The sequence below is a fragment of the Pelodiscus sinensis genome, chromosome 21 (assembly GCF_049634645.1).
Source record: "Pelodiscus sinensis isolate JC-2024 chromosome 21, ASM4963464v1, whole genome shotgun sequence".
NCBI lineage: Eukaryota > Metazoa > Chordata > Testudines > Trionychidae > Pelodiscus > Pelodiscus sinensis.
Genome location: NC_134731.1, coordinates 18,011,057 through 18,023,101, shown reverse-complemented (window position 1 = coordinate 18,023,101; position 12,045 = coordinate 18,011,057). Strand labels below are relative to the sequence as shown.

At 63.6% G+C, this 12,045-nt stretch overlaps 1 protein-coding gene across 3 annotated transcripts in view; it reads left to right on the top strand.

The window, feature by feature from the left end:
• The first annotated feature begins 5,840 nt into the window (after nucleotides 1-5,840).
• The window catches only part of TMEM132E (transmembrane protein 132E), a 125,609-nt gene continuing 119,404 nt past the window's right edge, over nucleotides 5,841-12,045 (top strand). The window contains exon 1 of one of the 3 annotated variants that reach the window (XM_075905014.1): nucleotides 5,841-6,607. In XM_075905014.1, coding sequence (XP_075761129.1) covers nucleotides 6,553-6,607 — 55 coding nt within the window. In that variant the 5' untranslated portion in view covers nucleotides 5,841-6,552. Of the gene's footprint in view, nucleotides 6,608-6,767; nucleotides 7,382-7,436; nucleotides 8,201-12,045 lie in introns of those variants that run through there. The other 2 variants (XM_075905015.1, XM_075905016.1) reach the window with 2 other exon arrangements.

The window sequence follows — 12,045 nt, the reverse complement described above, 5'->3', positions numbered from 1 at the left end:
GATGGAAGAACCAGGCCGTTATGCCAAGAAACTGCCAGGCCTGTGCTGAAGAGAGACGCTGCCCCAGACACAACTTAAAAATCCCTAAGCAAGCAAAGCTAAACTGTTCCTTGCATGGAAAACAAACTGCAGGGAATGAAGGGGACTCTCGCAGTGCGTCACACGCCTGAAGCGCCCTGCAAGGACCCAGTCGTTGACCTGCAGATCCCTGCTCACTGCATTATGTAGAGGGGGAAACTGAGGCACAGGGAGTGAGGTGACACTCCTAAGGCCACCCAGCTAGTCAGTGGCAGAGTTGGGGACAGAGAGGCCTTTCCCAGGGTCCAGCCATCAGACAAGGAAAGGGAATACAACTGCTGAGATCCACCAACACCAAGGGTGACAATATCATGAGCCCAAACCTCCTCCCCCAAATTATGAGATGGGCTTAAAACCCAGGCGATTTCATACGACCCCCCCCTGCCGGGTGGCTGCTGTTCACACCCTGCTTTTGAACCGCTAGAGGTGCTCAGGTTTTCAAGGGTTTCTTCACGACTCCAGGGGCTGGAGCCTTACGGGGCATTTGAGAGCAAGCGGCGCTCCCCTCAGGACTCCAGGGAGACCAGCCAACACCACGATTGTCATTTCTATATTGAGATCGCCACACAGACCAGCAAGGGGGCTGATTCCCAGGGTGACCCACCAGCTAAATGCAGCCCTCAGGGGCCCGGTCTCATCTTCCACACAGACCTGCAACCTGGAGAGACCACGGATACCACGGCTCACCTTGAGCCACGTGGCGCGGCCTCGCTGCATGGTGCACTGCCGACTCTGTGGCACGCTCCTTCAGGCTGAACACATTGCAGCAGCGCTGGCTCAGGCCAGCTGGGTGTGGCCCGTGGCCTCCTGGAGAAAAGCCGAAGCAGCCACTCCTGCATGACCACGTTTCCCTTTGACCAGAGAGCCCCTTACTGGCAGCAGTCGTGTCCAGCAGGGCAGCCTGGGAGGAGACCACTCAGCTAGAATCCTCCACGCTCCAGCAGCCAAGGTGGGAAGACCCCGTCCAGGCAGCAACAGCTGCATAACTCTGCCTTTGGCCTTTTCCGGTTCCGTGTGGCTGGGCTTGGAAAGAAACGGCCCGGGGCTCTGTCCTGGGGTGGAAGGTCTCGGGATGCCTGGCCTGGAGGCAGGAGAGGGATGTGTTGGCAGGTGAGCTCTCTGCCCGCGCAGAGGCTGGGCAGGGGCGTCCACCACATTGGCAGGCGGGACAGCGGAGGCCACTCCTGTGTGCAGGGGGGGTGGGTGCCAGGGTGGGGGGCTGCATTTGGGTTGGGTGCCCGGGCGAGGTACCAGCGCTGGGGGCGGGGAGCTGGGGGGGGCAGGGGTTCAGGCAGAGGGTTTGCGCTGGGGGCCATGGACCCGTTGTGAAGTGAGGGGTGTCCCAGGGACAAACTGGCACTTCAGCTTGGGGTCACGTTTGCTAAACAGTCCAGCTGCCATGTTGAGGGGCTGGCCACCGTGTTGGTGTGAAAGTTGAAGCCGGACGCTTGGAAATCCTGCCCAGGAAACCGGCTCTGCCCCGAGGAGCCTCCAACCTGCTGGGCAGGGGCTGTGGGATGCAGGACGGGGTGGAGGCTACGGGTCAGAGCAGGGCTGTGGGGCTGGGTGGAGACTGTGGGGGGGAGGCTGTGGGATGCAGGACGGGGTGGAGGCTACGGGTCAGGGCAGGGCTGTGGGGTGGCTGTGGGGTGCAGGACAGGGTGGAGGCTACAGGTCAGGGCAGGGCTGTGGGGCTGGGTGGAGACTGTGGGGGGGGCTGTGGGGTGCAGGACAGGGTGGAGGCTATGGGTCAGAGCAGGACTGTGGGGCTGGGTGGAGACTGTGGGGGAGGGGCTGTGGGGTGCAGGATGGGGTGGAGGCTACGGGTCAGGGCAGGGCTGTGGGGCTGGGTGGAGACTGTGGGGGAGGGGCTGTGGGGTGCAGGACGGGGTGCAGGCTACAGGACAGGGCAGGGCTGTGGGGCTGGGCGGAGACTGTGGGGGGGGGGCTGTGGGGTGCAGGACGGGATGGAGGCTACGGGACAGGGCAGGGCTGTGGGGCTGGGCGGAGACTGTGGGGGGTGCAGGACAGGGTGAAGGAGCATCGCTGGAGCTGCGTGGGGGGAGCCCAAGGCAGGACATTGGCAGGGTGAGGAGGGTGCCGGGGACCGAAAGGGGGGGAGGGGGCTGACACATGCCCTGTTCATCCAGCCCTGGGAGCTCCAGCAGCGGCCGCCCTTGGGAACGTGCATCCCTGGCCTGGGCTGGAGCAGGCCAAGGCGGGTGCACGTGCCTACCTATTTCACGAGGCCTCCTGCAGCCGAGGCTGGGCTGTCGGGGCTGAGCAGGGCTGGGCAGTCTCTGAGGCAGGGCAGCCCCAGCCCAGCCCAGAGCCCATCCCAGAGACTGGCGGGCAGGCGGGCCTCGGGCAGGCGCTCTCAGGCCAGGAGACGGTGAGAGGCAGGAAAGGGAGGGTGAGGGGGAGGCCTGTTCCTGCTGCAGGAGCATGGACGGAGCTTCCTCTCCATTCTGCTGGGCTGGTGGTGGGCAAAGGCCCCTTGGCCCTCTGCCTGGCTTCCCAGCAACGGCCAGCCCTGCCACTTATTCCCACAGCTTCGCCTGCCCACCGGCCTCCTCCAGCGAGGGCCAGAGGCTGGCGGGCTGGTCACTGGCTCTCGTGCCTGCTCCCCCGGGGCTGCGCACTGCCGTGAGCCAGGGGCTCCCTGGAGCAGCCTGCCCCTTGCTACTCGGTTAAGCGCGTTCCTTGCCAGGAATGTCTTTGGTGCTAATGGGCATGGCAGACAGGCCCACTGCAAGTGGGACAATGTGGAACTCGAGGGGGAGGGGGATACACTGCAACAAAGCAGCGAGGCGGGGGGAGACAGGAGATGGAGCATGAACTCCCAAGGGTGCTCCTCTCGGCAGACTGGGGAAAGCGACTGGCGGGACCGCTCGCGTCTCCGATTTTCATGGCGTTTCTCTCTTCTGCGCGGGGGAGAGCTCCATGCACAGCCTCCGCCTGCCGCAAGCCCAGCTTGCTTCACGCTGGTTTCACGGGGCAGCGCTGAGACGCCGGAAGCCAGAGCTGCTTTGGTGGCGCTGTGGAAAGGCCGGGGTGTGAGTTCAAGCAAAGAACGGTCCTTGCCCCACTGAGCGCAGGTGCAGACAAAAGAGGCAACAAGGGTTGGTTGGTTTTGCAGAGGGAAACTGTGATGCTGCGGCCGGGCACCTTTCCTCTATCACATACTGTGTGGCCATCATCATGTCCCTGTGCTGCTCTCCGCCTCAGTTTCCCCATCTGGGACATACAGCTCGGCTGTGTCTATATTGGCATGATTTTGTGCAAGAGCAGCTGCCTGTCTACACTGGCGGGGAGTTCTTGCGCGAGAACATGGACGTTCTAGTGTGTGAAATCAGTGCTTCTTGCACAAGAACTATGATGCTCCCGCTCAGGGATAAGCCCTCTTGCAACTGTTCTTGCGCAAGAGGCCAGTGTAGACAGGTAACATGAATTGCTTGCGCAAGAAAGCCCGGTGGTTAAAATGGCCATCAGAGCTTTCTTGCGCAAGAGAGCGTCTACACTGGCACGGATGCTCTTGCGCAAAGGCACATGCCAGTGTAGATGTTCTCTTGCACAAATACTTTTAACCCAAGAACTCTTGCGTTAAAGAGTATTTGCGCAAGATCATGCCAACGTAGACGTAGTTCCATTCCTCCCCTGTGCTCTTCAGTGGGTAAAACATGCTAGGGCTGAGTGCTTGGCCGTCTTAGCTAGGGGGCAGCCCACATGGGAGAAGGGGTGAGTTCAGGGCTCAGTGGTTAGCAGTCTCCCAGACTTGTGTGGCAGGCTTTGGGGGAGACACCTGGGGAGTGTTCTCAGCCTGAGGGTGCTGGATGTTGAACAAAGCCAGCTTTTCCCCAGGTGTGCAGGCTCACCCAGTATGGGCCAGACCCAAGAACTTTAAACAAGTGGGAGAACAGCTGCTTCTCGGGCAGTCTTCCGGGAACAGCAGGGTAAGCACCAGCCGACTTCAAATTACAAGAGAAACAAACCAAGCCGGGAATCTCCCCGTCTGCACTTCTTATTGGGAAAGAGTCCAATTCTTCAGCCCTTCTTTATCCACTTACCCAGCGTTGCCTGGCTCCTCCAGGGCAGGGAGCTGGCAGGGGGTGGGGAGAGAGGTCCGGGCAGAGCCTTGGGAATGTGGGTACAGAATGCAGGAGGTTGTGTGTGAGAGAGAGTGAGGGGGGGCTGAGGATGAGGGTTCCCATCTGGCACAGGCCTTTTCTCTCTCCACAATCCCCTCTCAGCTGCCAAGGGCCTTTTCTCTCTCCTCCCCCCACCCCGCTGCTGCCTTCGAGGGTTGGGAGGTAGGGAAAGGGTTTGGGGCAAGGGGCTACTTACCCAGCATGCATGCGGGCAAGCTGGCAGACCCCCACCCTGCTGGCGGTTCCCTCGGTGGTGCAGCTGCCCAGGAGAGCTCTTCCTCGTGGACTCACTGCCCCCAGTGGCCACTCTCATATCGCGCCCCTCGGAGCAGCAGCCCCTCCCGTTCCATGTTCTGGAAAACAGTCCCTTTCCCAGGGCTTCTGGTTGTCCTGGCACAACCTCCGGCCCTTGCTTTGAGGTGGGAGAAGAGGAAGCGCCTCTGCCCAATGGGGTGGCCTAGCTCTTACCGCTTCGGAGGGGTTGGACACACGGACTCACTGCCAGACACACAGACTCTAAACTAAAGGCCCAAGCTCCATGTCTTGCTGTTTCTTCTAGCAGGTCACTGGTAGGACACTTCTCCAGTTGGCTGAGGCTGTGCTGCCCAAGGGAACGGTGCAGCTACCCCAGGTGACCGGGTCATGGCCCGCTAATGGGGCAGGCCCCGTGCACACACCTCCCCACGGCCCAGGAGGAGCAGATGCGCGCCCCGCTCACTCGCACCCCCTTCTGCTAGGGATGGAGAAATTCTTGTGAGTTACCATCGCCCACCAGATGCATCCCAGGCGGCAGTAGGCGCAGTGCAGGGCCCAGGCCCGGCAGCTGCATCTCTTCTGCGCGGGGGCCTAGGCCACGGTGCACACTCCTGCCACTGCAGCCCCACAGCAAGGTGGTGGGGGGCCCCCAGGGGAGGCAGCCGAGGGCTTGGGGGCCCTGCCCTTCGCACAGGGAGGCACCTGGCCTCCCCCTTTGCCGACCGCTGGCCCTGGGGGCCAGGCCAGAGGAGTCTACAGGCGACTCCAACTTTAGGCAGCTGCTCCCGTCGCCAAGGATCGCTCTGCAGATCCCGGGGCTGCCCAGCAAACCCTTCCGGCCGCCCCCCCCCCCCCCGAACCTGGGCGCCCGTGGCAAGGCAGCAGGCGCCCCTGAGAGAAGCAAAGTCTGTGCAGGGGGATCCCCAGCGGTTCCCCCCAGAGGGCGCGCGTGGCCTGGCCAAGGCGCGGAGCTTGCGGGCCGTGCCCCCTGCAGCGGGCACCTTCCCCCTGCCCGGGCTGCAGCCGGGGGGCGAGTCCCGCGGGGCTCTGGGCCCGTGCACGCGGCAGCTGCGCCCCCCCCCCCCGAAACGTGTGCGCATGGGGGGGGGGAGTGCTCCGCGCTTTGCAAAGGAGCGCGGGGACCCGGACTCCGGGGAAACCACGTGATCAGCGACCCCTGGCCGAGGGGGGGGGGGCACGGCTCCGGGAGTGGCTACTCCCCGCCGTGCAGCTGCTGCTGGGGAAGGGGGGCGGGATTGCCTGGCCCCGCCTGCAGCGCGTGCAGCTGCTGGCGGGGCGGGGGGGAGGTTTGCTTGGCCCCGCCCCTCGCCTCCCCTCCCCGGGACGGCGCGCGCGGGCAGCGCCTCGCCTGCACCAGCTGCCGCCGCTTCGCACCGCGGCCCCGGCCCGGCTCCCGCAGCCAGGGGGGCGCGCCCCGCGCCGGATCGGGCCCCGCTGCGGGGGAAGTGGGAGGCAGCAGCGCGTGCGTTGCGGGGCGGGGGGCCGCTGCGGGGCCCCAGCTCAACCCCCCCCGCCCCGCGCCGCAGACGGAGCCAGGACCGCGGTGCGCCCGCAGCTCCCGGGTTCGCTGCGCCCCAGCGAGGCTGCTGCCCGCGGCCCCGAACTTCGGCCCGGCCCGTGGCTGAGCCTCGGGGCTCCATGCGCGGCGCTTGCTCCTGTCTCCTGCCCGCGGCGGGTTGGCGGCTGCTGGCCGCGGGCTCGGGCCGGCGAGCTCGGAGCCCGCCGGAGCGCACGGGACCAGCTCGCGCTGCGGCGCTGGAATAAGCCCCGGGAGACGCCGCGGCTCCTGCCCGTGGGGGGCCGCCCCGGAGCCTGCCCGAGCCCCCCCGGGCGGCGCGGCTCTGCCCCCGCCCGCCTTAGCGCAGCGCCCTTGGGTGCGCGCCGCGCAGGGCGCCCTGCAGGGGTTGGGGGGAGGGAGGAGCTGCCAGGGGGCCACCTCCCCCCCGCCCCCGGAGCCGGGCGCCCCGGCCGGGACCGCACGTGGCTGGATTTGTTTTGTCCCCCGCCGCGGGGGTGGATCCTGCACCTCGCCGCGCCCCCCTCGCCAGCCATGGCCCCGGGACCCGCCGTCCTGCTCTGCTGCCTCGGCGCGCTGCTGGCCCACGGTAAGAGCCCGCCCGGGCTGGGGGTGGGCTGGGGGGTCCCCCCGTGCGCCCGGCGTCCCCCCCGATCCGCCGGGCGCCCCGAGGTCGGGGGGAGGTCCCCCTGCACCCTCTGACCGCTCCCTCCCAGTCCCGCAGCGCTCCGCTGCCCCCCGTTCTCCCCTGCCCGCTCCCTCCCAGCCCCTCCGATTCTCCGCTGTCTCCAGTCCTCGCCCTCCCCTGCAGCCCCGTGGGCGCTTTCTGTCCGCCCACCCCCGGCCCTGCCTTTCTCCCTCCTCCCCCCAGCGGCGCTGGGCTGCCCGGTCCCGGTGCCTGCCCCCCCCGGGAAGGGGCGAGGATTAGAGTGGAGCGGGCCTCACGACAGCGCCCGATCGCGCCTCTAACGCGGGGCTCCCACGGCTGCATGGAACGGGTGGGGTTTCAAATGCATCTTAGCTGCCCGCGGCTCCTGCCCTCTTTCACAGCCCAGTGCTTTCCCACAGCCCCATGCCCGGTTGTGCAGCGCTGCTGCCGGGCCCTGAGCCCCCTCGCTCCCGGGGTGGGGTGGGGGGGAGACTGTTGGCTGGTTGGTTTGTTTGTGTTTTATACGTGGTGCCTCCAGAAGGCTCCCGCTCCCCCTCCTTTCTGCAGTCTCCTGAACCCTCTTCCTTGCTGCTTTCCCTGAGTTGCATTCCAATGGCTCTCTTGGCCCGGGAGCCATGGAGACATGCCGGGGAATCATGTACTGTCATCAGGGAGCCCAGCGCCTGCCTGTGCCGCACCCTTCTGCTGAGCAAGGTGAGGGAGCAGCAGGCTCCTGCTCCCGCTTGGTCAGGATGCAGCGGGGGCACTGCGGGGGCCGGCCTGGTCCCCTGGGCAGCTGTCGTGTCATGCTCGCCTGCCCTGGCAGCGGCTTGGTCAGTGATTTCCCCCCACAGGCAGAGGTGGAAGGGCTGGACTGAGTTCTTAGCCTGGCTAATACAGGGGCCCCCAAGGCTGGAGGAAGCAAGCTTTGTGCCCGTGGCGTTGGCCATGCTGCCGAGGTACCCGAGATGTATGCGGCCGTACTCCGCTTGCTCGCTCCTTGGCCGCAGCCGCTTGCCCCTGCACCCCCGACTCGAGATTGCAATGAGACTGTGCTGCCAGAGCCTTTCGATGGACCCAGAGTCCTGGCATGCCATGGTGCCCGCTGCACTGTGCCCAGCTGGCAGGAAACGAGGCGGTTCTGACGACCTGGGGTTCAGGGGTGTCTCGGTGGTGCACTTGCCAGGCTAATGAGGCACTTGGAGTTGTTGACTAATGGAAAAGAGACTTGGAAAAGGCAGTGAGTGATGCTTCAGTGTAAACATCCCCCCACGCTTCTCTGCTCCTCTAGTAGGCAGGGATGCTGATTATAGAAAAGCAGATTTTTAAACAACTTCTTTCAACCAAGTCAATTAGTAGAAATAGCGCAAGAGGCTTTGCTTTAACCAGCAATGCTGCGTGTTCTTCCCATGTCCCCTTCCAGAGCCGTACGAATCCTTCATGTGCAGAACAAGGGTTGAGCTGGCGTAACTTTATTTAGCATCTCTGAAGTGCCTTGAATGTTTTCCCTGTTGTCTTCCAGACAAGTTGCTTGTAAGTTTTATTCCCCGTGTTTTTGCTTGGCTGAGTCTTGATCTTTAGGAACAACAGGTAAGAGTGTTTGCACGCTGTGTGATTGACAGCTGGCGGGCTTGTGCGAAGGGGAAGATGTGGTTTATTTTTTTCTCTCAGTGCTTTATCAGATTTGGGTGTCTGGATAATCATTTTTCCAAAAGGTGTCAGGGACAATCGGGGTCACGTTTGTTGGTGCTTGGCCGGTAGAACACAGGGAAGCTCGTTCTGAAAACCAGTACTAATAAATGATCGAGGAGGATTAAAAATCCCTGGCGGGAAGCGATCTATTCCCGGCTCTGTGCCTGCGTTTCCAGTTAGTGTGCTGTCTCCTTCCCTCAATTGTGAGCAGATGGTGAGTGAAAACCAATGACCCGAAAACCTGGGCAAAAACTTCATCTGTGGGCAGGTAATAAGGAGCGTGGAACCAACAGACATCTTGGTGTGGCTAATGAATGTCTGTAGCAGTGATTGGGAGAATGGGGCAAGTGTTGCTGACTAATTAATCTACCTTGAAATGCGAAGCTGCGATTGGGGTCGGATTTCCCATGCTGGAGCACGATGCACGTTCCGCAACAAGCGGAGGGCGGGGTATTACCGTGCCATAGACCCGAATCAGATCCTCTCTCGGTGCGGTGGTGCAGGCTTGCGGAAGTCAGTGGAGTCCTGCCAGTTTACGCCAGCAAAGAATTTGGCCTCCAGTCTGTAGCTCTGGGGAGCAGACGGCTGGAGTAGACACATGCATTCATTAGGTATTAATCTCCTTGATAGGCAGGAGAAGGGAGGGGGAAGGGTGGGAAGAAGGACTGCTGCCCGTCCTGTTGTGCAGGCGGAGGTCGTGGACCCGCAGGATCTCTCTGGCATGGGAGCCCCTCACGCTCAGCAGGCAAGTCACCGCTGGCTTTGGGGGCAGACGCTTGCAGAGCACAGGCCAGCACACGGGTGCCAGTATCGATCGTGTTCCCTCCACAGGCACATGTAGCTCCGCTCCGGCCAAAGTGTCGCTTCCCAGCGTTAGCGTTTATTGTTCGGCCCAAGTTCATACGGGGCCGAACCTCTCTCGTCCGGCACCCCCGGGTCTGACCGGTGCTGAGCCAGAGAGTTTGCCGGACCACAGGAGGTCAGTGTTGTCCAGCAACACCGGCAGCACTTCCCCTGCTTGCCGGGCTCTTAGCAGACATTGGGTGATATGTTAGAGCTAAAGAACAGCCCAGACCCCTGAGAGCCAGGGCTGGGGGCTGCAAACAAACTTCATGGGACCGTGGGACACTTGGCCACCCCCTGGTAAGTGCACACCCGGCGAGCTCACATGGTGCCGGATCATGGGGGGTGCCGGACTAGAGAGGTTCAACTTGCACCAAACAGAAATTCCAGGTTCTCCAGGGACTTGGGGGAACCTGGGACGAGGGAAGTCAAACGGGAGGAGGGAAGTCAACCGGAATCAACAGTGAGTGGAACTGCCCCCTCCAGTTCCTCAGGCCAAACCCTGGGAAGTGCAAAGGGAACAATCGGCAGAAGGTGAAAAGTGCCGTCCGTGCTGCCGGGCTCTTTGCGCGGGAGCTCAGGAATCTCGGGGGCGAGTCCAGAACCAGTCAGTGTCTTCTCATAATGCCAGGTACAAGCTCGACCTGATCTGCACACCCCGGGCCGGTGCCTGCCGCCGTGTCTGAGCCTCTCGACCGCGGCAGGGTGGGCTTTCCGCAGGAGGGGGAGCGCTGGAGCCCGGCAGTGCCGGGCAATGCGGGGCAAGTCCCCGTCTCTGTGCCAAGGACCCCAAGGACGTGGGGTGGCTGGCAGGGCTGCTTGAGGGGCACGTGAGCGCGGTGTCTCTGGCCGTGGCTGATCTGCATGGAGGGCGAAGCCTTGGATAACCCTCCCCAAGCCATGCCAAGGTGGCCCTTGATGCTGCTGTTGGGGGGGCCCGGGCTTGGTCCTGGGCCCACACATGCTGGGCAGCCTTGAGTGCAGCCGGCGGATGAGGCCCTGGTGCTCTGATGCTGAGAATCCAGCTGGCTGCATTGATGCAAGATGGAGAACTTCGCTCGGCATCCCAGGAGCCCTGGGGCTAGATTGGGGGAGGAGGGGGAGACAGACTTAGGTCGGATCCTGTCGTGAGCGCTCCCGGCCTGGGCCTCCCCCCTCGCGGCCGGGATGGGGAGCGAGCCAGCCGAGGGGTAAGAGCCATGGAAATGCTCAACCCAGGCACACCGGCTGGAAGGGGATTTCCTTGCCAGGGGAGCGTTGTGCCGAATTGGGCAGCAATTGCCGGACGTGTGTGCGGACAAAGGGGCACTGCATGGATCTGTCTGTCCAGGGAGCCTGCCCCGGCCCCTCGGGGTACACAGAGCCCTTCCCCCAGCCATTTCATTGGCTCGTGCCCCCATCTGTTGCAGGAAGCTGCCGGGGCCCGGTTGTGCACCGGTGGGAGTGCTGGATTGGGGCCTGCATGCGAGCTCTCTGCCCTGATGGGCAACCACATGGCCCGGCGCCTGGCTTTGGCGTGCGGCACGCCCAACGCTCCCGATTCAGAGGCCCTTTCTTGCCCGTTCCGTGCGTTGGCGGCCAAGGTCGGTTCACTGCTGATGGGCCCTTCTCTGCTGCTCCCTGTCTAATTGCAGGCCTTGGTACCGGCTCGACACCCCTCTTCCCGTGCTGCAGCCTTTGGACAATTTGGCTTTGATGAGCAAACGGGCTGTTTGGAGACTGGTGTTTGCAACTGTCTCCTCGCAGAGCCGGTTCGCCCCTGCGGCCCCGGAGCCCTGGAGTCAGATCAGCCTCAGAAGGAGGGTTTGGAGCCAGGCCATGGCTGTGAGCCCTGGAGCCGCAGGGGTCGGCGGGGTAAGGCTGCCCCAGCCGTTTGCTGGAAAGCCCCGAGCCTGGTTCAGTGGGTGGCGTTAGGGACCCCGGGATGGGCCACGGACTCATGGGGTGCGGAGCGGCGGCGTCTCCAAGGGGTGGAGCCCCGTGGACATGGGCCGAGTCCATTGGTGGACCGTGGGGTAGTTGCTTGGCTGCTCCGATGAGTGACACTTTGCATCCCCCGGAAGGGAGCAGCATCCATTGGTTAGCACGCGTAGGACTAGAAATCAGGACTCCTGGTTCCTTTTCTCCTCTGCCTGCCACTTGGCAGTTGTGTGCCTCAGTTTCCCCATTTGTCTGATCGCCCCAACTCTGGAGGCTGCCCGAGACACCCAGATGAAAGGTGCGGGGCGCAGGCGAAGTATTCCTAGCGCCTGCCCCGCAGCGAAACAGCCCAGGATTTCAGCCTCTGTTCAGCCACTAGCCTGCCCTGGTGAGAGCGACTAAACCAAGCGCAAGGCTGCAGCAGCACAGCCGAGCGAGTCCCCCTAAGGCACCGCCCGCCTGGCCTTGTGGTGCAGCTGCAGCGGGTCTGGGGCCCTCTGCTGGCGTTGGCAGGCCAGTCGGTCCTGATCAGAGCCGTCGATGGAGCCGGGCGCAGGGAGTCTGCTTCGGGCTAGCGGGGCGGGTTTGGCCGTGGGAGGGCAGCCTCTGGCTCATCGTCCCCTGGAGCAGCGGGTGGGAGGAGGGGCGAAGGTCTGGCTGGGGTGCATCGGATGCTCCCCCCCCCCCCCCAAGTACGTCATTCTGTCAGTTTCCCAAGGAAGGCGAGTGGGTGCGTAGCCCAGCCTGGCGGAGCCGAGACGCTGGCCCTTGTGCCAGAATGAATGTCTATGGCATGGGCACCCGCGCCTGTGTGTCTGTGCTCCGTACTGATGCCTGCTGGGGAGTGTGGGATTGCAGCAGCGCCACGAGCATTTGCTGGCTCCGCAGAACGCCTGCTCCAAGGGGGCCGAGAGGGATCCGCC